The sequence below is a fragment of the Cetorhinus maximus genome, chromosome 14 (assembly GCF_964194155.1).
Source record: "Cetorhinus maximus chromosome 14, sCetMax3.hap1.1, whole genome shotgun sequence".
NCBI classification, from domain to species: Eukaryota; Metazoa; Chordata; class Chondrichthyes; order Lamniformes; family Cetorhinidae; genus Cetorhinus; species Cetorhinus maximus.
Genome location: NC_135892.1, coordinates 79886456 through 79910291, shown reverse-complemented (window position 1 = coordinate 79910291; position 23836 = coordinate 79886456). Strand labels below are relative to the sequence as shown.

Here is a 23836-nt window from a genome sequence, read left to right as displayed (position 1 = left end):
GGCTAAAAAATCATTTACATGTGACAGCATTACATGAGCTGGGACATGTTTTTGAAATGTTCAAAAAATGTTTATTAATGTAATAAACACTTCATGAAGCCTCATCCCGCCCGTGGATGAGGATTCATGAAAAATGTGAAGGCCGCCTGGGCTCTTTGCCTGCCTGCTGACCTTTAGGTTGGACGGGCAGTCCTAACAGTTAGGTTAATTAGTTTATTAATGGCCTTAACAGGCCTTTGACAGTTTGGCGGGCACGCAACCGACTCCAGTGCGTGGCTGCCAAACGAAAGATCGGAATGACGCACGGTGACATCGGGACGCATGCACAATGTCACCGTGCATCATTTTATGCGTCGGCATGTGGGGCCCGCCCCCACACAGTGAACAGAAAATCCTGGCTCCTGTTTCTGCTGGGTGCTCTGCTTTCCTCCCACCATCCACATATATGTTGGTTAAGTGGATTGGTGATGGTCAAATTGCCCCTTAATGTGTGAGTGTGTGCCCTGTGATGGACTGGTGTCCTGTCCTGGCTGTACCCTCCCTAGTGCCCTTTGCCATGTTGGGATAAGCTCTGACTCCCTGCGACCCTGAATTGGATAAAGTGGTTCTGGAAGAGTAAGGTAAGAGATTTATCAATTTTCTCCCACTTCTGATCTCATCTGACCTCAATCAATCTCTAGCCCAAAAGTCAGTCAGCCAACTTTCTTACAGGCAACTGCCAATGCCACCCTGCTATGAATTAGCATTCATTATGAATGATTCTTACACTCTATTAACAGGATAATAGTTTCAGCTAAAAGCTAGGATTTAGGCTTAGTCACAGATGTGAGATTGGAGTCATTGGGTGTGAAATTCAACTTTGGCAGAGGCACAAAATGGGTGGAATAAAGTCAGTGGAAAGGGCAATTGGGCACAGTTTGGAATGAACGATCAATCCATTACAGCCCACTTGTGCTTCAATGAAGTTGAATTTCACCCTCATTATTTTACTGATCAGCTCCATAAGTCTTATTTAAAAGATATCCTGTTAATGTTATATTAGGAATAAGTTGGTTAGAATTGATCTGAGGTGAAACTGCAAAAGGGACAATAAAAAAATCGGCAGACTGTTTTACAAATGATCTAATTTTATTTTCCACTGAAGTCACTTGGGTGGGTGTAAAGCAAACTGTTCATTCACTATCGCTTGCTTCACATTATTACTAAAAAGCGATTTCCCTACCTTACCCCACCCCAGCCCCACCACATTTTCTATTATTTTGCACTTCATTAAATTAAAAAGATGTTAGCAGAGCTGAGAGTAGCCTCACCCTGCTGTTTCACAAGAGCACATGAAGGGGCAAAAACAAGGATGTAGATTTTTAATCTGCCCACCCCAGTGTAACACTGGCTTTGTGGATCAGCTACTCTAATAGAAGCCACTCAATTTCAATTTCCACTGAAACCAATGGAATTAAAAACTGGGTGGTTTCTATTCCGGGCAGCCAAACCACACTGTCAATTTTAGGGGCAGCCCACCAGAGAATTTTTTTTGAGCCTCCTGGCCCCATCAAACAAATTAAAAGTTTCCTGAGTTGTTTTGTGAGCAGCCTCCCACAGTCCCCTTAAAGACCACTGGTTAGACAGCTTGACTCCTGAAAGAAATGTGCAAACACGTGTGTGAGACGATGTGTACGCTCATTCTGTTTGTACCTGAAAAGATGCATTCAGGGCTCTACAACCAGCATAGGACACTGATTTGCATATTTAAGATGTATTCCACCTGTTTAAGGTGGTTGAGCTGCTCCCCCATTTCCAGGCCTGAAAATTGTATCCGTGCAAAGCACGTTTCTGATTCCCAATCTTCCTCTGCCCAATTTTTCAGGCTAGAAATGTGCAGCTGGCTGGGAGTTGAAATCGGATCCATGATAACATGGCATGCAGCAAGAATAATCAAAATACTAAGAGCAAATAAAGCAATGATTAAATTGGACCTCAGCGCAGCCAAGTTGCTTCGAACTAAGCAGGTGCTTTAGTACCATGCAAGGATTTCCACAGAAAATTTAAAAGAAAAGGACTTGCAACTCTTTCATGAGGTCAAGATATCCCCAAGCACCTTACAACCAATGAAGCACTTTAGAGGTATCATAACGTAGGAAACACAACAACAAATTTGCAGAAAGCAAGTCTCCACAAACAGTGGTGAAGTAAATGACCAGATCATCTGCCTTATGTGTTGGCTGAGGAATAAATGTTGGACAGGATACTGGGGGAACATCCCTGCTCTTCCTTGAATTGCACTGTGAGATTATTTACATTAATCTATGAAGGCAGACAAGGCCATTTTAACATCTCATCCAAAAGATGACACCTCCAACATTGCAACACTCCCTAAATACTTCAATTAAATGTCAGCCAAGATTATGTGCTTGGGTCTCTGGCACTGTTTCCTGTTTATGACTAGGGATAACAGGAAATCACTTACAGCCATTTATTACAGTGTAATACAGTATCTCTAGTTAGTCAGTCAGCAAATTAGTGTTGAATCTTTTTTAATTTCTCCCATTATGTTCAGAAATTTTGCACAGGGATCTGTGACCTTTGATCAATATTATTCTCAACTCTGGAAAGAATCCCCCCCTTCAAACACACCATGTGCCATTTCTATAGCAGTTCTGTGGCTTTGCAAGAAAGTGAAAACGTTTGGCAGCAGTTTCCAAGGTAGAAAAACATGCATGTCCATGTTCTACATATCTCATGTGAGTTCAGCTCATATCATGTGCATTGAAGTTCAACACAGATCCCACAGAATCCTGGAGAGCCATATTTTTGTTCTGTAACATATATGTTTCTTATAGCAATGCTTGTGTTGGTGGCTAAATGATGTTTTGTGCAGAATGCATGCTTCTGAAAGGAATTAAATGGGGCAAACTGCACCTATCTGCAAAGATTGGTATAAATTGGTGTTCGTATATGATTGCTTTTTTGTTGTTGTCTAGATTGTGACTGAACTGTGTAAAAACATTGGGATCATTGCAAACTCTCTCACCATTCATTGCTTTTCTTCTCTTGTCATAATAAACACCAAGTGCATATCAGACTGTATCATGTTTGGACATATTATCCCTTCTGAGAACTATAGAACGAAGTCAATTACACAAGTTCTTTACAAAGTGGAATGCAGTTTCAAAGCAATTTTGCATAGTGATGAAACTGACAAACAGTCGGTTTCAGACAATAGCAGTGGTTGCAATCTGAGCTCTTCCGACACGTTCAGCAGTGAAAGAAGCAATTACCTATACGCGTTGTACAGATTCCGCATCTCGTTCATGCTTTGACATCTGCCCTCCATGGAACAGATTAAGGTGAAATTTCGAGCGGGAAACTCCATAAAACAATCACTGTTGCTTGAGCAGGGTGTTTCATTGATGCTAGCATCATCCAAATCTGTCACTTTTAGTTCACCATCCACAATAACAAATTGACGAGGACGAAAGTCCAACAATGTCACTGAGCCAAGAGGTGAATGGGCCAAATAGTGTAATAAGCGTATCAAACTCAAACATATCTGCAATGAAAATAGCACAAGGTACACTTCATATAGCATGCTTAAGTTTACAAAAAGAAAGATCCAAAAAGACAGAGTTCAGTAAAATATAGCTTCACTTGCTCCCCGTTTAATTATATATATGTATATGTATGAGGATGGAATTGCACTGAAATTGCTTAGATTAAGAATAACTGGATAACATGGCTGATCCTAAGGCTTAATGTGCTTTCAGGTAGCTATACATTCCATTTTGGTTTCTCTCTGTTGCTGCAAATAATGCCTCTTGCTGCAATGCAGTTCCTCCAGTATCACTGCACAATGGCAGCACAGTCCAGAAGGAGGCATTTTTTCTGGAACCAGTCTGCATCTCACCCAAGTGGCTACTCTTTAAGTATGAATGAAATAGGTTATTCAATTGTGTAGGACATATAGCCGAGTCCAATCCTGTCCTTGCTTGAAGTTTATATGTCTGCATTGGGAGGTGATCAAAAACAAGACTGACTGATTTCCCTCTCTCTAACCAGGAGCCCCAACTGTTGCCCTGGCTAAGCAAAGCCTGAAAATTGGACCTGAGATGTACTGTCCTGTATGACTACCATACAAGCAGTGTTTTGACATCACACTTCCATATCATTTAGTTTCTTCAAATACCAGGTGCAGCATGGCACTGCAACAGAGGAAGGTTCACTGTGTTTACATTACACAAAAGAACAGACATATTTAATGCATCTAAGACTGTAGTGTAATTTCAGGTATCTGAACCCTTTGATTTGTTTGGCAGCTTGTAGTTCATTTTACTTAACAGTGCTTCGAAAACAAAATAACACATTAAAGAAGGAATACTAAGAAAACAAGCCACTGTAGAGCTTTACATTTAAATGTAGAAATCCACCGAGACCTGGTAAGAGAGAGCTCTTCAATTTTTTAGAATATTAATAAATAAATGGAAAATGCAGTCTGTAGTCTATAACATTAGAGCACTGGATCACTGAATAAAATGGCTAAAATTTGCTTTTGAAATTTTCTAGGAGACAAAGCTTTGCTGGTCTCATAGAAAGAAGCCTTTTGGGGGTGGCAGATAAAAGAAACCCCCCATCACCAGCTGGTGCTTCCTGCGCCAGTGCAGGGTGCCTCCCAGGAGGGGACTGAAGAGTACCATTGATAATGTCAATAGCAATGTCTCTCTGCTGGCTGGACTTTCCATGCTGACAGAGAATACTGGGGGCTTATGTTAGGGAGAAAGTAAAAGAGAAAAAGAGAGTTATTTTCTAAAAAAAAAGCAAATTAAATTTAACTTTGTTTTTATCCCCCTTGAAAATTCCAAGAATTCATTTGAGAATGAAACACATTAGGCAGAGTAAAGGAAATCAGTATAACACATGTTATTCATGGCAAACACAAAATGAAATGTGTCGCACTGCATGTCTCTTCTTAAAATGCCTGTTGTGTTTGAGGCCTGTCTCTTTCTGGATGCTTTTCCGCAACATTTGAGATTCTGAGCCTCTGACAACAATAGGAAGTACAGTAGTTAAAAACATTTATTGTAAATACATCGAGAAAGATACAGACGGCATTGTTTTTATTTTAAATATTGTGGTAATTGGAATGTTAAGCCCAAGAATTCTAAACAAAAGAGAGAAGCACGATTATCTCATTACGCTTAATCAGATGAAAATAGTTTGCTTTGACCAACAAACTCCTGACTAATTAGAAGACTTAAAAAGGCTACCTTGTTTATCCAGCAGGTTTAAAACCCCAGAGAACAAAAATTGTTTTGGAAACAACATTCTTTTGTGGCTGAGACATTTTCTTTCCATGCTTTCCAGCACATTTTCTTCCCTCCCCACCTCCTCCCCCCTCGCCAACACCCACCACCCCCCCACACACACACACCCCCCACCCCCTCCAACCTCCACACCTTCCCAATCAAAGCTCCGAGACCCTCATTACTTACTCGGAATCTCTCTTCCCATGAAGTCTGCAGAAGCTGAATCATCTCTAACGGAGATCCAAGCTCTGTGATAGTGGTCAGTGTGTCTGCAATATCATTGCTGTCCTGATAACAATAACCATATAGCTGCGGAATGGAAGAGGAAAAACACGAGAAAGCAATATGTTAAGCTGTTTAATCAAAGTTGGTGTATAGAATGATGATATTGCTGCAATACAATTAATGAATTAGCAAAACATGACACCTGGGGGCTTCTCACATCATATTTGATCACATTTTACAGCACAGAAACAGACCCTTTGGCCCAGATGCCAATGTTTATGCTCCACATGAGTCAGTTCCCACTTTACTTCATCTAGCTCTATAAACTTCCATTCATTTCTCCCTCATTTGTTTATGTAGCTTTCTCTTAAATGCATCTTTGCTATTCACCTCAACTGCCCCTTGTGGTAGTGAATTCCACATTGTAACCACTCACTGTGTAAACTGGAACCTGTTTGCTAGTGTGTTTCTGTCATAAAGTGCTGATAAATGTGAGCATTTTTCACTGCAGTAATAACGAATGTTAACGAACCCAAATGTCATAATTAAATTGAAGTGGTTGGATTTCTTGGAAATCCTGCAACTTTATATAGTCCAAGATGAAGTTTATTTTTTGCCTTATGACATGCCCTGTCACATTAGTAGCTAGACCTTTAAAGATAAAATAAAAATTAATCAGATCAAAGGATTTTTCACTTCCAAATCACAGGAGTTCAGTTTAACTGAAAGGAGCAGTGGTTGTCGGTGCAAAAGAAAATCAGATGGGCTGTAAAATGGATGGGAACAGTTAAACTTGATCCCATGCCTTTGTAATGTTGCTCTTTAACTGTTTCATAATTCAGTTGCTCCATAAAAGAATGAGGAATATTAGCAGTCTCAGACAAATTATTTTGATGGTTAGCTTTAAGTTTGTCAAAGTGAGGGATGGATGGCAGTACTTTCCCCCACTGTTTTCATCTAGAATCAGGGTCCAGAATGGAGTCAATTTATTGAACAGGTTACGTGCGGATTAAAATTTTCTTTACGCAACCCCAACATGTACCTTAGCCCCAGTCTCAGAACTACACATTTCATCAGTATGACATTTTAATTATCAACGCCAGTTTCCTTGCAGGATCGCGAGATGTTAAATTGACAAGCTGATGGTTAGTGATAAATCATAGGCAACTTGTGCTTTTCATTCATAGAAGGTGCATCACCCAGCCCCCAATCATTACCATTTCTTAAAGTTTACTCTTGTGTAAAATGGAGTGAAGCCTGAGACTGTTATTCTGGATTTGTACACAATTTATCTTAGTGCCTCTAAATACTCACATTTATGGTAAATTCTACACAAGACCTTTCATAATTAGAGGAAAAGAACACTTTGATCAAAACTTTCAAGTGTGCGCCAAAAATAGTCCATTAACATAAATATAAAATCTGTCAGAACCAAATAGAGGAATGAATTGATTAAAAAAACATAAAATAAGATTGTAAGGGACTCAATCACTACCTGTATCCTGTGCCTAAAGCAAGATTTCAACCTACTAACATTACCTCAGGTTATTAAAGAACAAATGAAGTTTCAGAAAATTGTTTTATCCTACATTTCACAAATTGCTTATTTACAACCAACAATGTTCCCCCATTATGTATATCTGTGTGATTTTCCCTGTACCATGATACTTAGTATTTTGAGACAAAATACCCCCTTTTCAATAAATTATTTTCGGCCTGACTGCTGAGATTCCAGGTTGTACACTGCTTGCTGTCTATTTCTAATCATCTTAAAGCAGGGTTTTTTAAATTTATCAGTTTAGTATTTTGAACACTTTCACTTTTAACAAAGAAAGCTACATTTCACAGGCAGAAGTTCTTTTTTAAAAATCAATTTGTACTTCTTCACATCACTCCTGTTTGTTTCTGAAAACAGTACCTAATCGTGTAATCAAAGCTACTGAATTTACACGCTGCACCTCTCTAACTGTTAAAAGTCCCTACTGTAATGCGGTTTGCACTATTTTTAAATAATGGAAACCTAATCATGTAGGATTTTATATGTGTGACAACCTCAGTACAATCTGTCACAGCCGTGGCCTCTCAAAAGTCCTTCATTCTTCTAAATAATAGTGACACAGCTGCCCCTTCCTCAGAGAAAAAAGGAAAAGGTTAGCCTGCCACACAAAGCTTGACAAGCTCATTGGGATGAAACACAAAGTGAAGACCTTATTAAGCTGTCATCAGCAAGTTAACAGCATGCAAGCAGCAGCCCCTCATGAATGAATATGCAAGAAAAATGGGCCCTGTTTTGTTGTGTGAAGTGAATAGCAAACAGAATCACTGGGGAGAGAATCCCAGTGCAGTTCATAAGTGGTCTTGTGCCAGTCTCCAGTGAAGCTTTAACTCAAAGTGAGAGTTTTTCTTTATAATTGCACTCTATAGAGTTGTGACATTTTCCTGAATGTCTGTGAGCGGACATTTTTATGCTGCAAGGAGTTCACTGGGAAAGTTTCAAAAAGGGTTTCAGTGGTGTGGTGAAGTATCTTGCAAAACACTCTAGTCTGTAAATGGTGACAAAATCAGTGGTAACAATTATATATGTTGCTGTTCATTTTAGTATCTCAGCTTTTATTGAAAAAGTATTAAAGCTCTCCTCAAAACTCAGCAGGTAAATAAGGTTATGTAAGGCTTTGCTACATTCACACTTAAGGTATTTTGGTCTACACATCTGGTGATATATATCGCTCAATAGAAGGTATAGAGGAGGGCAACAAGGATAAACTTAAATTTTTTGGATTTAGAAGGCTTGGAGATAGCATCTAGAATTTTTAAAAATATGGCAGAATAAGATATAGTAGATCTGGGTAAAATGTTGAAAATAGATTGTGATCGGATTAAAGAGCATGCCTAGACAATATGTAGACAAGATGTCAGATTAGTTACCTGACAAAAGTTTCTTTTTTCAAAGGGTTGAAGCTCTGTACAACAGTTTCCTTATGGACATGGTAGGTACGGGAATGCTGTGGTTCATGAAAAATGTTGCTGGTGGAGAACACTGGGGCAAACCAGGGGTGTGTCAGATCCATTTGCCCCGTGCTGCATCATGGGTAACCATGGACACCTCTCACTTGCTTCATTACCTTCTGGAGTTGGACAGGAATTTCCCACAGATTTTTTTTTAAATCGGTCACAAAGTTTGTCCTTCTTTTCCTCCCTTGTCCATATCAACAATTTTTAGGGAAGGCATTGTAGGAGGATGTGCTCATGAAGGGAAAGACTAAGAATTGATTGTCCTGACAGTCTTTTGCTTACCCTTCAGAAGTGCATGACCGAGTGCATATAAGCCAGAAAAAGGTGTAAGTTCACTCCATGCTTCAGCTGATCTCAGCCAGTGAGATGCCACAATAGGCCCCTACACCTCTGACTTGGAGAGGAAGAATGCCAGCCAGGTTTTCTTCTCCTGGTTCTAGCCAGTGAGCCCTGCTAGAAAGTGTGCATCTGTGCATGTTATCAAGCCCAATTCTGATGCTCGCTGCTGTCAGGTAGCCTGCTAACATTCACTGTTTAGGCTTACACTTGCACAGTCATCACATGGGGGAGTTGCTGGAGGATCAGTATGCCTTCCTAAACATATCTCAGCATGAGTCCTGCAATCCTGCCACATCCAGTCGTGAATGGTGGTGGACAATTAAACAACCCACTGGAAGAGGAGGCTCCACAAATATCCATGATGAGGCAGCCCAAGATAAGGCTGAAGCATTTGCTACAATCTTCAGCCAGAAATGCCGAGTGGATGATCCATCTCGGCCTCCTCCGGAGGTCCCCAGCATCACAGATGCTAGTTTTTAGCCAATTCAATTCATTCCACGTGATATCAAGAAACAGCCGAAGGCACTGGATAGTGAAAAGGCTTTGGGCCCTGACAATATTCCGGCAATAGTACTTAAGACATATGCTCCAGAACTTGCCGCACCCCAGGCATCTATGTTATCAAGCGGCACTTGCTTAACAATAACCTGCTCACTGATAACTCATAACATTCAAGGCTATGGGCCAAGTGCTAGTAAATGGGATTAGGTAGTTAGGTCAGGTGTTTCTCATGTGTCAGTCCAGACTCGATGGGCCAAAGGGCCTCTTCTGCACTGTGTGATTCTGTGATGCCTAGTTTGGGTTCTGCCAGGGCCACTCAGCTCCTGACCTCATTACAGCCTTGGTTCAAACATGGACAAAAGAGCTGAATTCCCGAGGTGAGATGAGAGTGACTGCCCTTGACATCAAGGTCGCATTTGACTGAGTATGGCATCCAGGAGCCCTAGCGAAACTGGAGTCAATAGGAATCGGGGGGGAAACTCTCCATTGGTTGGAGTCATACCTAGCACAAAGGAAAGTGGTTGTGGTTGTTGGAGGTCAGTCATCTCAGCTCCAAGACATCAGTGCAGGAGTTCCTCAGGGTAGTGTCCTCAACTCAACCATCTTCAGTTGCTTCATCAATGACCTCCCTTCCATCATAAGGTCAGAAATGGGATGTTCACTGATGATTGCACAATGTTCACCATTGTCACTCCTCAGATACTGAAGCAGTCCATGTCCAAATGCTGCAAGACCTGGACAATATCCAGGCTTGGACTGACAAGTAGCAAGTAACATATCTGCCACACAAGTGCCAGGCAATGACCATCTCCAAAATGAGAGAATCTAACCATTGCCCCTTGATATTCAATGGCATTACCATCTCTGAATCCCCACAATCAACATTCTGGGGGTTACCATTGACCAGAAACTGAACCGGACTAGCCATATAAATACTGTGGCTACAAGAGCAGGTCAGAAGCTAGGAATCCTGCAATGACTAACTCACATCCTGACTCTCCAAAGCCTGTCCATCATCTATAAGGCACAAGTCAGGAGTGTGATGGAATACTCTCCACTTGCCTGGGTGAGTGCAGCTCACACAACACTCAAGAGGTTTGACACTGTCCAGGACAAAGCAGCCCACTTGATTGGCTCCACATCCACAAACATTCACTCCCTCCACCACCAAATGCACAGTAGCATCAGTGTGTACCATCTACAAGATGCACTGAAGGAATTCACCAAGGCTCCTTAGACAGCACATTCCAAACCCATGACTCCTACCATCTAGGAGAACAAGATCAGCAGATAGATGGGAACACCACCACCTGGAAGTTCCTCTCCAAGTCACTCACCATCCTGACTTGGAAATATATCGCTGTTCCTTCACTGCTGCTGGGTCAAAATCCTGGAACTCCCTTTCTAACAGCACTGTGGGTGTACCTACACCACATGGACTGCAGCGGTTCACGAAGGCAGCTCACCACCTCCTTCTCAAGGGCAACTAGGGGTAGGCAATAAATGTTGAACCAGCCAGCAAAGCCCACAGCCCATGAATGAATTTTAAAAAAGAGTCTGTATATTTGACAGAGGAGGCAAGAAATGGGGAAGGAAAATAAGGATATTGAAAAATCTAATGCTACAATGGAGATAGTACAGACCACATCATGGGTATAGAGAGCAGTAGTGACTTCCATTGACACTGTTTGATGCATTGCAAATGGCTGACTTCTTTGAAGGTCTTTATGAAGCAGGCGGAATATCTTAATTACAGCCATTTCCTGTCAGCATGAGCCTCCTCAGGTATTGCCCTTTGACATGCAGTATGTCAAACGTCTGGAATAATACCTGCAGTGAATCACATTCCCTTGTTTATAAAATCATTATCAGGATGTCGGCACCCTTGGCATGGCCGACATTTATTGGGCATTCCTTGCTGGCCTAAGATGTTGATGGTGGCCCTCTTGACCTGCTACAGTCTATTCTTTGCGGCAGTTTGATGCAACTGAATGGTTTGGGAGGTCACTTCAGAGGGGAAGGAAGAGTCAAATATATTACCACAGGACTGGACTCACACACAGGCCAGTTCAGGTGAGGGCAGCCGGTTTCCTTCCCTAAAGAAGGTTAATGAATCAGCTGGGTTTTTAATGACAAGCCAATAGTTTCATGGTCACTTTTACAGAGAGCAGATTTTTGATTCCAGATTTTTAAAATTCAATTTGAATTCTTACACTGCCATAGTGAAATTTGAAGCCCTCTGCCCCTCTTCTCAATCTCCCTATAAATTTGCATCCCCTATATCTCTCACTGGCTGCTACACTGGTGCTCTGGGCTCTGGGGCAAAACCTCTCCTGTACTATTCACTTACGCAGCTGGTGAGCTTACCAACTTGAGGCCTGACTTAAATAAAATGTTCACCTTTCGATTTGTTTCTCCAGATGCAGAATGGGCCACACATAATTATTCATGATTTTCCTTCAGCAAAATTATGACTTCATTGTCATTTTGCTATGGTATTTTAAACTCATATTAGAACCAAATATGTGAAATTATACATTGGGGCTTTCTCCTTACATTTTCTTGCATTTTGTGTATTGTTTTCATTAAAATTACTGAAGGCAAGAATGGAGGCAAGGCTAACCTTAAGTGTCCTTTGGAAATTTGAACTGAATTGAAACAGATCCTAGGGAAAACTACAATTTCATTTAGATTGGATTCAGGAGACCAGGTCCAGCCATGTGCATTTACAACATTAAATCCTAGTAGGCCCAATTGATTTCCTCTTTTAAAACAAAGCAAAGAGTGCTGGAGTTAGCAACATAAATGCTGAGAGCTGGTTTATGGGACAGGTCTCCCAGATTCTGAACAGCACCAGTACGAATATAGCCTGTGGGAAGTTAAAGTGATCTGAGGAAGCCTTTTGGAGAGGATCTCACACTTTATAATTGAAGTGGACCTGGTGATCTGCTGAGTTTTAATACACACTTGCATTGATCAGCAAGCAAAACCACTTTGCATCAATGAATGTTGTAATATAAATGAAGCTTAAGAAACGGCAGCTTTATCCATTCTGTACCTTGTTTGGTATCCAAATCTCAATTTCATTTGTTCCCCTTTAACCCAATTTCCCCCTCTCACTCTCTCACTCACACACAGCACATAGAGTGTTTAGCCCACTGAACTCTCTCCATCTTCTCAATTTGATGTGACTATGACTTTTTATTCTTAACCTACTCCAAATCTACAGGATTGCAATCGATCCAATGACTTTTGCAATATTTGATCTGAATCGTTAATCGTTAGTTGACTGGATTCCATAAGTCAGCAACTGTAAGTCGACAAGAATGTGTCCCTGTGAATTGAACTCTTATCACCCCCAACACCTCCCGCCTGCCCCGGGCATTCTCTGCTTTCCACACACAATCTGTAGTAGCCATAACAGGCACTTCTCGCCCTTTCCTATCACTGGAACGAAATAGAAGAATAATTAAGCTCACAGAAACTTCCCTCCAAATCTTTGATCCGCAAACACCAGCGCCCCACACACACAAACACAGAGTCTAGCCTCAGTGCAACTCCCCTCATGTTGATCAGAGGAGCCAACAGCCACCTACACCCCAATTTATCCTCAGCAGTCACCTTCCTACATGTGATGTCGCGGCTGCGATTGTCGTTCACCTGAGTAACTGGTTTGTCGCGAGTTAATAATTCGCCATTAGATCACCAGGACAGACCAAATCTGTGTAAAATGCTTTCATTCGATGGGAACATTCAGACGATGTCTTTCCTGTCACATGGTTTGAATCCGGACGGTCCCTGTGGCCTGCGAGAGACTTTTTATATGTTAAGAGTTGGGGGTCAGTAATTTTTTTTAATTTTTGACAGCTGAATACCATGCTTCAGCAATGCAGAAAATATTACAACTGAAAAGACCAGGCTTATGCTCTGAGTGCAAGTTACTGGGGTTCCGATATTTGTTCATCTTTTGTAAAGGAGCTGACAGCCACAGTGAGGACATGTTTTCATCGCCGAGCCGTCAACTCCGACAAAGAGCAATGAGCGGGCGGCTGGGCAATGACCCTCCAGGGCTGGACAGCCGCAAGGACCGGCGAAACACTGCGCCCCGTTCCCACAAGAGGTAGAAAGGTGGCCAGAGGTGACATCGACGAGCCACCCACTCACACTCCCCCCTCCTCCCTCAGAAGTGGAGGGGCAAAGATCACCCTCAGTAGTTGGTGAAATGCAAAGGGGAAAATGACAGGCAATCGATCAATAGCAGCACACCAAGCGGAAAGTAATGAGGTCAAAGAGCATCTGTCATCATAGATAGCGAGTCCGGCCTCATTCCAGTCTGCAACCAGAATCAACCTGAAGAATTTAATCGGGATTTTTTTTTTGTTGCATTTCTGCTTCTAACATTTTTCTTTTTATAAAGTAAATGCTAATTTGACACATTCACAAAAGGAATCATTCGAATAGAAGCTTGCTGCATTAATTACAATAAAATTAATTCCAAAATACACAGGAAAGCCACATCCTGCTCGGATGACGCCTGTAATGTACAGAATGGGTGACCATTTATTTTCTCTTCCCACCCTTCGAGTCTGATGACAGTTTTTTTTTCGACCAGCCGCTCATTTTATCGACTATGTTGATACTTGGCCAGCCTGCTTCGTCTGCATTGTAGCATATACCAGACACAATGACAATGTGAAAATACATAATTAACTTGTTTCACTGACAAACCACTCCACACTGAAGCAACACTAGTGAACCCTCGACCGTCAACTGGGTTTGCCAGTCGACCTCGTCCATCGATTACATTTTGTTAACTCCCGGCTTTGAGGTGCAAATTCTGTTAAATAAATAGAAGGCTGAATAAGCGTCGGATGTCAGGAGCGGATTAACATCTCCTTTCATTAGATAGGAGGGCAGCTAAGGCAAAAGTGCTTCGATTTCTTGAACGTAGTAGTGTAGGTAGATCCACAGAAGTGTACAGATAAATCAAGCAGTGTTAAGGGACGCTTACGTTGCTGCTTATATTTCCATCCCTCTCAAAATGTTACTTAGTGATTGGCTACTCGCCCCTCTCAAAACCGGGGTGCGCAATAATCCGTTCACCCAATGGGCATTCCTGTGAGTATCTTGGGATACCTAACTGAGTGCAGTAATTACAGACCAGGGCCCATCACCTTGTCTATGTTTAGAAACACTGGTATTCCGGGGTCGATTTTTTTTTTAAATCCACTGAAGGAAGTCAGTATGCAGAAAAAATAACTAATAGCAAGGAGGGGAAACGACCAGGGCGTTAATGAGAGAGAGAGAGAGAGAGAGAAAAGCTCTGGGGACAGAGAACATCCTCGCTTTAAGTGCTACAGCGAGTGCAATTTGTCCCAGCTTTGATTTGATCTGGCCATATCGATCTCACCCTGCCGAATTTCAGCTCCAGCCCTTTTTAAATGAAACAGCCCTCACTGAAACGACATGTCCCCGCCGTCAATAACTCCAGTTTCTCAACAACCCTCTTTCCATGCTACCACCTGTTCGGGGTAAGAGAGAAAATGAAGAGATTTCAACACGCGGCAGGAGTTCATGCATATTCAAATCCCCTTCCAAAGGACAGCTTTCCCAGGAAACTTCTATATTTTAATGAGCGGATGGACAACGAATCAATTATTTACGCAGCCCTCCTCCCACCACCCAGATCAAATAAATAATATGGTTTGCATCTTATTTCCAGTAATAGTCATTCGATATCTGTCTCATTAAAGCCCAAACACACTTTATCAAAACTTCTGACGCTAAGCTTTATAAAGCATCTCCCCTGTACCTTCTGAGAATCCACCAGGTATATTAACAGAGAGACATATAACTGGACAGTGAACCAGGTGCACCTTAATCTTTACTGGTTACCCGCGTAATGTACTTGACTATAGGTAAACACTTGTTTTACATAAATGTCTCGTGAAATTACAAAGTGGAACAGTTTCGCTGTTTCGTGTTCCGTGTACGCGGGTATTGAGTCTGTAGATTTAATGTTGTGTTGATCTTTCTTGCCAAATGGGGTGGGCTCTCGAATTTTCAGTTACCTTGAAGTGAAGTAAATTACATTCTGCAATCACTTAATGAACTGGTGCCCGTTCATGGGGTGTTTCCACTGTTAAGTTTATGAGAGCGACAAGTTAAAGGGCCGATCATTCAGTGCTGTTACAGGGCACATTTTCCGATCATTCAGTGCTGTTACAAGGTACATTCTCCGGTTTTACTGCGCTACTTGCAGGTCAGTGACGCAGTCAAACTATCGTCAGGAAAATCTGATCAATTTAATCAACTGTGATTTTTTTTTCAATTAAAAAAAAAACAAATATTGGCTCACAGACGGCGCTTTCCATGACGTTCTTTATAAACCCACACCAAGTTCTCATTCCAGTGGTCCCAGATAGGGACACAGTGCTGTTCTTATTAATTTGGGGGTAGCGGGGAGAGGTGGAGGGTCGGGTCAAATGTTATTGCTGAGCGCAGCATTTAGAATCCGGCTCTTAATCTTTTTTGGAATACAGTTTCGGAACCAGTGGGTGAAGCAGAAAAGAAATTGGATTTTTGACATACTCTGTCATTTCTGATGTTTGCCATCTTACATTACTGCACCTCCTCACAGAAAAGATAGCACTCCTTTAATAACGGAAATTATTAATGTAAGCGCCTGCATAAGAAAAGCGGGTGTGCCGAGAGAGAAAAAAAAAGCACTGCTTTACTTTCTAGGTGAAACCTTTCGGCCGTCGATGTGATACATCCAGAACTTCGTTATACATTTAAAGCAGGAGCCGGCCGAGGCGGATTGTACAGGACTTATGACAGAGCTGAGTTAGATCGGGTCTTAGCAATGCAGAACATGTCTGTTATCTTGTAAATTACATTTAAACCTGCCATCTGTCCTGGGCATGCCACAAAATCCCTTTCGCCAGTAAAGAACCGAAACACGGTTACTATAGAAACTGGACCGACCGTCCTGCATTTGAAACCTTTCACTATCCGCCACACAAATCCATCTGTCTCTTCAAAATCATCCCCATTCACAACTGTATATGCGCAAATACTCTCTTAAATTACAACCTCCTCGCCCCCTCTTTCTGTTTGTCATGTTATTGATTATAGGGTTATAGGTGCCCCCTCAACCCGCAAAGTTCTGGAGAAAGCCATTGATCTAAATGGTGTCTGAGAGAAAATAATACCGAACAAACCCGTTCTGGCTGTCGGGACAATCGACTAACTGAATGTTTCTATTCTACATTATTTTCTGGACACACACACACACACACACACAATCATTAATCGTGAACAAAGGCCGAGATAGACACGAGGATATAAGCAAAATACTGCAGGGTGCTGGAAATCTGAAATAAAAACAGAAAATGCTGGAAAAACTCAGCAGGTCTGACAGCATCTGTGGAGAGAGAAACAGAGTTAACATTTCGAGGGCTCTGAAGGAAGACAAGCCCCTCGAAACGTTAACTCTGTTTCTCTATCTGAGATAGACACGGCAAGAGGTTTGTCGTTGCGGTTGGCCAGAGAGAGAGTGAGCACACCGAACAGGGAAGCTGACAAGCCGGGGGAACAAGTCGGAAACCCCGTCTCTGTGTAACACAGTGAGTGGTTTCACAAAACTTGCAAAAAAAATGCAATATGTCCAACTGCATCATGTCTGTGTGCTTTTCAAACTATCACGAGCCACGTGGTGACGATGAGCGATGTGATCGGCTTTATATTCTGTGCAATGTTCCAAATGCACTCTAAGCAGGCTGGTCATTTTTTAAATACTGCGGAGATATAATTTTAGAATCAGTTACATTATAGCCCGCCCCCGTGTTAAAGTCGGAGCAATGATTCACTTGCTTTCCATTTTTAAGCTGTAACAACATCTGTAGCTGAGGCAATGCCCGGTGCCGTTTGAAGCCCCGGCGATAAAACCGACCCCAACCCAGCCGGCGACAATCTTACACATAACGTTTGCTTCAAACTCTGCGGGTTCAAAGGTCTTGGGAGCAAATCCGCACTCAGCGCTGACAATACATTCCAGCTTCTCAGCCAATGTGTTTTCAAACATAAGAGTGACCTCGTCTCGTCTTCGGCTACCCCAAGCAAGTCCCCTTAAAGCAGAATGAAGCAGGAAACTCGGAACCTGGAGCAGAAGCCAGCAAGAGCTCATTTAGGCAAATCTCCTCCGGTAACTCAGTGCCGGCATTCTTAGGAGGGCTGCAATCTCCCCCACCCAACACCCTTTCAACTATTTCAAAAATCCACAAGATCATGCAGAACAGAATAACGCAATCAAATACCTGCACAGAGGGAGACAGTAAGCGGAGGACAGAGATAATGAAAAACAAACACCTTTTAACCTAACTTCATTTCAATAACTTTCATTTTTTAAAAATGTGCAGCGCATAATTATGTTTTCCGGAGTTTTAAAGGTGAATTCTTGCTAAGAAGTACAAAACTGCTAGCACGTTAATACCGCGGCCCAATTCTACAATGGCATTGATCTGAAATGATGCCGAATAACTGGCCGGTCTTAATATTGAATCATATGTAGTTTAGTGGCACATATACCGTCAAAAATAAAAAGTGTTGTCACAGAATATGAACTAAATATCTTTAATAAACTGAACTGTTTGCTTATGCACATTTTTTCGTTCTGGATAATAGGATACGCAAGGTACTCAGAAACACTGAATCAGTTAAGATGAGTGGGGTTGTGGTGTTTTCAATAAGCGATCGGTACATTTTTTCACGCGTGTTTTTGACCAAAATAGATCAGGATGGGTTCTGAATATGACTCACTGCACAAAGAACTGAACCCCCAAATAAACAGAAGATGTTCAGTTCTCCCATTAGGACATTGCTCCATGAGTAAGTTGCTGGTGGGCAGTGCCTGGCACTTACCTTAAGAATGTTAGGGTGCTGCAACCGTTGTAAAAGTGTCATCTCTTTGACAAGTTTGCACGACGCCAGTCTGTAGCAATCTTCCAGTGTCCCGTATTGTTTGACACAGTTTTCCATGTCGTGTCCTCCAAAGTCCACCGACTTTAAGGCCACTGCCAGCGTTTCGTTCAGGACCGCTTTGTACACCGCTTTTGTGTATCCAGAGCCCAAGTAATGGACACTGCTCGCGTTATTGATATCCGGACAGCCCAGGGAAAGCGAATGGAACCGAAATGCACTCGTTGGGCTGCTGGAGACGAAGGTGTTTTCTCCTGCCACAGTCAATGGTTTGTGCCTTTGCAAGCCGGGGCTTCTCTGTTGTTGCTGTTGCTGTTGCTGATGCTGGGCTTGCAGTTGATCAGGAGAGCTGTTCTGGGCTAGGTCCATCAAGCGCCTTTCCAGCGGTCTGGCGAGCCTCCCTGCAGCCGCCGAAGAGCCTGGCTGCTGCCGATAGCGGACAACCTCCTCGTACCTTTCTCTCAACTGCTTCAACAGGTCCTGGTCGGTCACCCGGTTGAAAAATACAGACGGGTCGATGCTGAGGCGATCCTGCGCTGGGCTCTCAAAACGTTGATGCTTCTGTTGCTGATGGTGATGGTCAAACCCAGGGATAAATAACAAATTCAGCAAAGTGCCCAGGAAGAATGAACAGCAGAGCCCAGCTGCGATGGCAATCTTTCTGCGTTTCATTTCGTTGTTAATCTGCCAGAGGGAAGTTCTGTGAAACACTATAGAGGGCGGCTGTTTGAAAGTGAAGTTTTCACATTGTACAGTAAAATTTCTACCCTGCAGGGAAGATAACACTTGGGGATTTTTTTCCCCCTTCCTTATGTATTCTTCACATTGGCTGCGCTTCCCCCACCCCCCCCCCCCCCCCAACGTTGATAAGCAAAGCAGCGTGACGCGTGCTGATTGACAGGCTTAAAGCAGCCAGGCGACCGTGCCGCGCGGCAGCATGGGAGCTGTAGTCCTTTCAGTTTGACCGCTGACGGCCCAGGGCCTACAGGACCACAGGTCCCAGAGAGCACCGCGCCAGCGTTGGGCGCAGGGAAAGCTGGCAATAGGGATTCCCGCATCTGCATCTCGGCCAATCAACGCCGTCAACGCCGGAGCTCTGTTGGCTAACCCCCATGGCAATCACTCAAGAGCCATTATGACGGAGGCGCTCTCGCCCCGCCTCGCCAGACAGCGCACGTGACAAATCTGTGCGCAAACACTCCGCCCCGCGCCGCTGGGAATATGAATGAGTGGAGTGATTGGCAATGACACGGTTATCCATCAAGAGCACATTACCTCGCTATTAGCGACTAATTAACAAATGCAATCATGCTTCAAATTCTAGAAGAGCCGGAAAGAGGCAAAAAATAATAAATGTTTTGATTAGTGCGATAATTGATGAATGGTAATAAATGACGGGTGCGCAACCTGGATATCTTTAAGGCAGCTTTTCACGCAGGTTGTTCATTATTGTTGTCAGCGAATGTTACAGTTTACTTGCTCAAATATCTATTTAAAGTCAATGGGTCACGCTGGATTACTTCGTCCTGATCCACTTAACGATGCGCCATTTATCAAATCTAAGAAGCAAATAATAGAAATGAAGAGCAGCAACTAAATCAAAACTTTTATCTGGTGCCTTTAACCTAATAAATCGTCTTAAGGCGATTCGTAATGTTATTTTATATAGTGCACAATCTTCTTTCGGTTTCTTCAGGTTAAAGCAAAATAATACGGATGCTGGAAATCTGAAATAAAAACAGAAAATCCTGGAAAAACTCGCCAGGTCAGGCAGCATCAGTGGAGAGAGAGACAGTTAACGAATCTGAATGACTTCATCAGGGGTTTTTCAGCATTTTGTTTTACTTACAATATGTAATATTTACACAGAAAAACTCAGTATTTTCTGCAAAATATGGCTGGGCCATTCTTCAGGAGGCATGTTTCACCATCGCAATCCCAATCAAACAGAATTCTGGTGAACATGCATTTCCTCTCAGTTGCATCGTTCAGATGAATCTGTTTCGAAGAAAATTAACTGTATGGTGGGAAAGTAACGGATGGGGTGGGGGGGGGGTTACTTAGTTTGAATGAACACTTGACACGTATTAGCTGAAGCGCCCACACTTGAAATGCTTAGCTCTTTCGTTTTCTCTCTCCACAGTTGCTGTCTGGCTGTGAGTTTCAGTCATGTTCAGTCGCTGTTTTAATTTGTGTGTGTGTGTTAATTGTGCTCTAACTCCAAACCATTTCTTAAATCACATTGGCGACTTATTTATGAAGCCCAAAGCATTGCACAATTAATTTCTTGCAGTTGTTTCCTGGCTGTGTCCTTCAAAGCCGTCTTGTGGGATAAATGTGTTGTCACTTTTCTGATTGATGCGCTGCTTCAAGGCGACCTCTGCATTATTTTCCAACTTGGAAAAAACTGCTTGTCTTTTTTTAAAAAATGTTGTAGTTTACTGTGGTTAGATCTATTTTGTAGAAATGCTGCTTTACTGTGGTTAGGGCGGTACTGCCAAAACAAGTAACACATTTCGGAGACCGAAATGACATTTTGCGATTAAGAAATGCGCCACCTACTGTTTCACGTTGCTGAGAACCGACAGGCTCTCATTCCGGGATTGACTGGCCAAGATGATTCAATGTAATAAATCCAGCTCGTTATAAAGAGACACCATTTCCACCGCTCACTTACCCAGACCATGTCGAGCTCCTTTACAGATATACACGGCGCCCATATCCCTCATAATATAACCGAGCCTTCAATGTTGCCAACTGTATTATAATAGGATCATAAAATACACGGCTGTGTAACATAATTTAACAGCAACGTTATTCTCTTCCCCCACCCCATGCAAACTTACGCGAGAACACGTACTGTAGCTTAAAGAGCGGGGAGAAACTTGTTACATTTGAACGTAACTATTGAAAGTTTATATAATCTGCACGTGAACCGTCCGCTCACGTTCATAAATACAAAACTAACGAATTAGAAAAGCCCGCGACCCGACTAAGCAGCAATCAAAAATCGCCTTTTCAAAGTGTAAATTCCTTTAAAATGAAAGGGCTATCGGCCGACCTCTCAAGAGTTAATATAAAAGGAACACGACTTTAATGTTCGAAAATGCAATTTCTGTTAGTGAGGGGAAAACTGACACACCATGCCCAATGCCACACGACTGGTGATCTATCAAACCCAATGTGACTGGGAGTTTCAGACCAGCCTCTGTCTTGTTAGTTTGCAAGTGAGAAAATTGGCGATCTGGAGGCTATTTCCAGGGGTTTTACTGAGGCCGGCACACGTTCCGCAGTTCAGTGTAAAGGAAAAGGTCTATTCAAATGGAGAGTAATATTAGCAATGAGAGCGGGGAAGAAAGTGTCAACAGAGCGCACAGAAAGAGGCAGCAAGCCCAGCACTTATTGTTTCTCTACTTCTTAAACTTCGCTAGGGTTAACCTTCCCTTTGTGTGTCTCAGTGAATGTTCCGGCAACACGAGCACTGATTCCCAAAAAAATAGATTTTACAGGTACAATAATTCATTACTATAATGATGTTATGCACTGCACGACCTGGCCGACTGTTTTATTCCGTCTCGTCTGCAAAGGTTCACAGCGCAAGCGGTTCTGAATTCCGGGAATTGCGGATCTTCCGCCTATCCTTCAACAAGTATTGAATGTACCAAATTTCAAGCATTAATCAATGTTCCTGTGATTCATAATCTCAGCCCAATATTACCCTACGACAGGCATGTTGTGCACTGGCGCGGAGCTAATCAACTGGTGTAAATAGTCTGCTTCCCGCATTATAGATCAAGAAACCAGAGCTATTAAACGAAGGGGGTTTGACAATGCCGTCAGTTTACTAATGAACCAAATTTAACACTGTATTGGGTTTCAGCCTCTAACCTGCCGTTTATTAATAGATCAATAACCCGCAGCATGGTGGATTTTACAGGAGGCGATTAACACAGGGCGACATTTCATTCTAAATGCCAGAGACCTTCATCCCTAGGAGACCCGGCTTTCCCCCAGTGCAGTACGTGCTGCGGAAAAACCGTTTGTGCCACTTCGGTTTGTTTAACATCACTTTATGACAACTTATGACAAAAGGCTGGATACAGTGAGGCCACCTATCATGGTTAAATGTTGGGTTATCAGTAATTTTATTGGGTGGTGACTATAGATGGTTAAAGAGCCTGATCCTGTCACTGTTGTAAAGAGGAAATTTAATTTACGAATTAACTTGATATTTGCCGGGAACGCGCAAATTTCAACAATACTTCAATCTTATGCTTGTTAATATTGATTAAGGGAAGAATCATACAGGCTATTCAGAATCCATTGCACATCACACAAAATATAACTTCTACATATATACAGTAAACGTCCTGTTACCAGAGGTCAAGGTCAGACGGAAGGGATTCCTTACAGCGTGAAGAGGGGGAAAAAAGATTTCTAACTGGAATTGCATGTATAATTGAATGCTATTCAGTTGAAGTACTCGACATCGGAAATGGAACTAAATTCACAGAGGAATTTTCCCGAAATATCGAAACATTTCCAGCCACCAATTAACAGAACGATGAGTACCAGATCAGTTTCACACTGCAACAACAACCCGTTCAAATATCCACCACACTGCCCCATGCAATCGGGATAGGGACATTCAGATAACCCAAACTATCGCTATTTACTTCTGTGTCTGTCTAGATAACCACAAGACGCTTTGGTTTATTTAGTGAGTGAGAAAGAGATAAATACTAATCGTACTTTTATTGTTTCCATTTTTATTTTTGTGAGCTGTAATATATACATTGAATTAATTTGTCAACTGTAATATATACATTGAATTAATTGATATAATGCTGATCATTTTAAATTTCGAAAAAAATCGATTTTAAATAATTCTATGAAATAAACATTTTCTTCCAATAATTAAAAGCGAACATATGGGATCCTAAAAGCGCCAGTATCAAGCTATGAAGGCGTGAAGACGAACACTCTACCTGGCTAAAGCAGTCAGTACATTGACTGCATTTCAGTTTTTATCATCAACTTTGAAATATTCTGCTTTCCCGTCCACACATCTGCTTCTACCTCTACATTGCTAGTACTGTGGTAAAAAAATTGCTATTGTGGGCTATACTGCAGAAAAGCTAATTTGCAGTGGAACAAAACTGCGGCTAAAATTCCTGACATTGCGACCACTGTTTGCAGAACATCACACAGATATTTTAGAGAGCAGTTTTGTGCTACAGTCTGGAGAGAGAATATTAGGTAAGGTGGAGCGGAGTTCCTGTTAACACATTATTTCCCAGCAGTTGTACTGGAGCCAACCAAGCAGTTGTAAAGGCTTGGTTTAAAAAAATTGAGTAAATAACTATGTGCTCCAATGTTTTTCCTGTGTTTTGTTTTAAAACCATTGCTGTACTTGTCAAATAGATATAATTAGTATTACATTGTTTAATTTACAAGTTATAACTATGTAATATTGCACGGGG

General features: G+C 42.1%; 1 protein-coding gene across 2 annotated transcripts in view; it reads right to left on the bottom strand.

Moving 5' to 3' along the window:
- Nucleotides 1-19181, bottom strand: part of LOC144689765 (extracellular tyrosine-protein kinase PKDCC-like) — a 77089-nt gene extending 57908 nt beyond the window's left edge. For both annotated transcript variants that reach the window (XM_078557146.1, XM_078557145.1), the window contains exons 1-3: nucleotides 18297-19181; nucleotides 5484-5606; nucleotides 3276-3547 (exon numbers count right to left, since the gene is read on the bottom strand). In XM_078557146.1, coding sequence (XP_078413272.1) covers nucleotides 3276-3547; nucleotides 5484-5606; nucleotides 18297-19025 — 1124 coding nt within the window. In that variant the 5' untranslated portion in view covers nucleotides 19026-19181. The remainder of the gene's footprint in view (nucleotides 1-3275; nucleotides 3548-5483; nucleotides 5607-18296) is intronic.
- Nucleotides 19182-23836: the final 4655 nt, after the last annotated feature.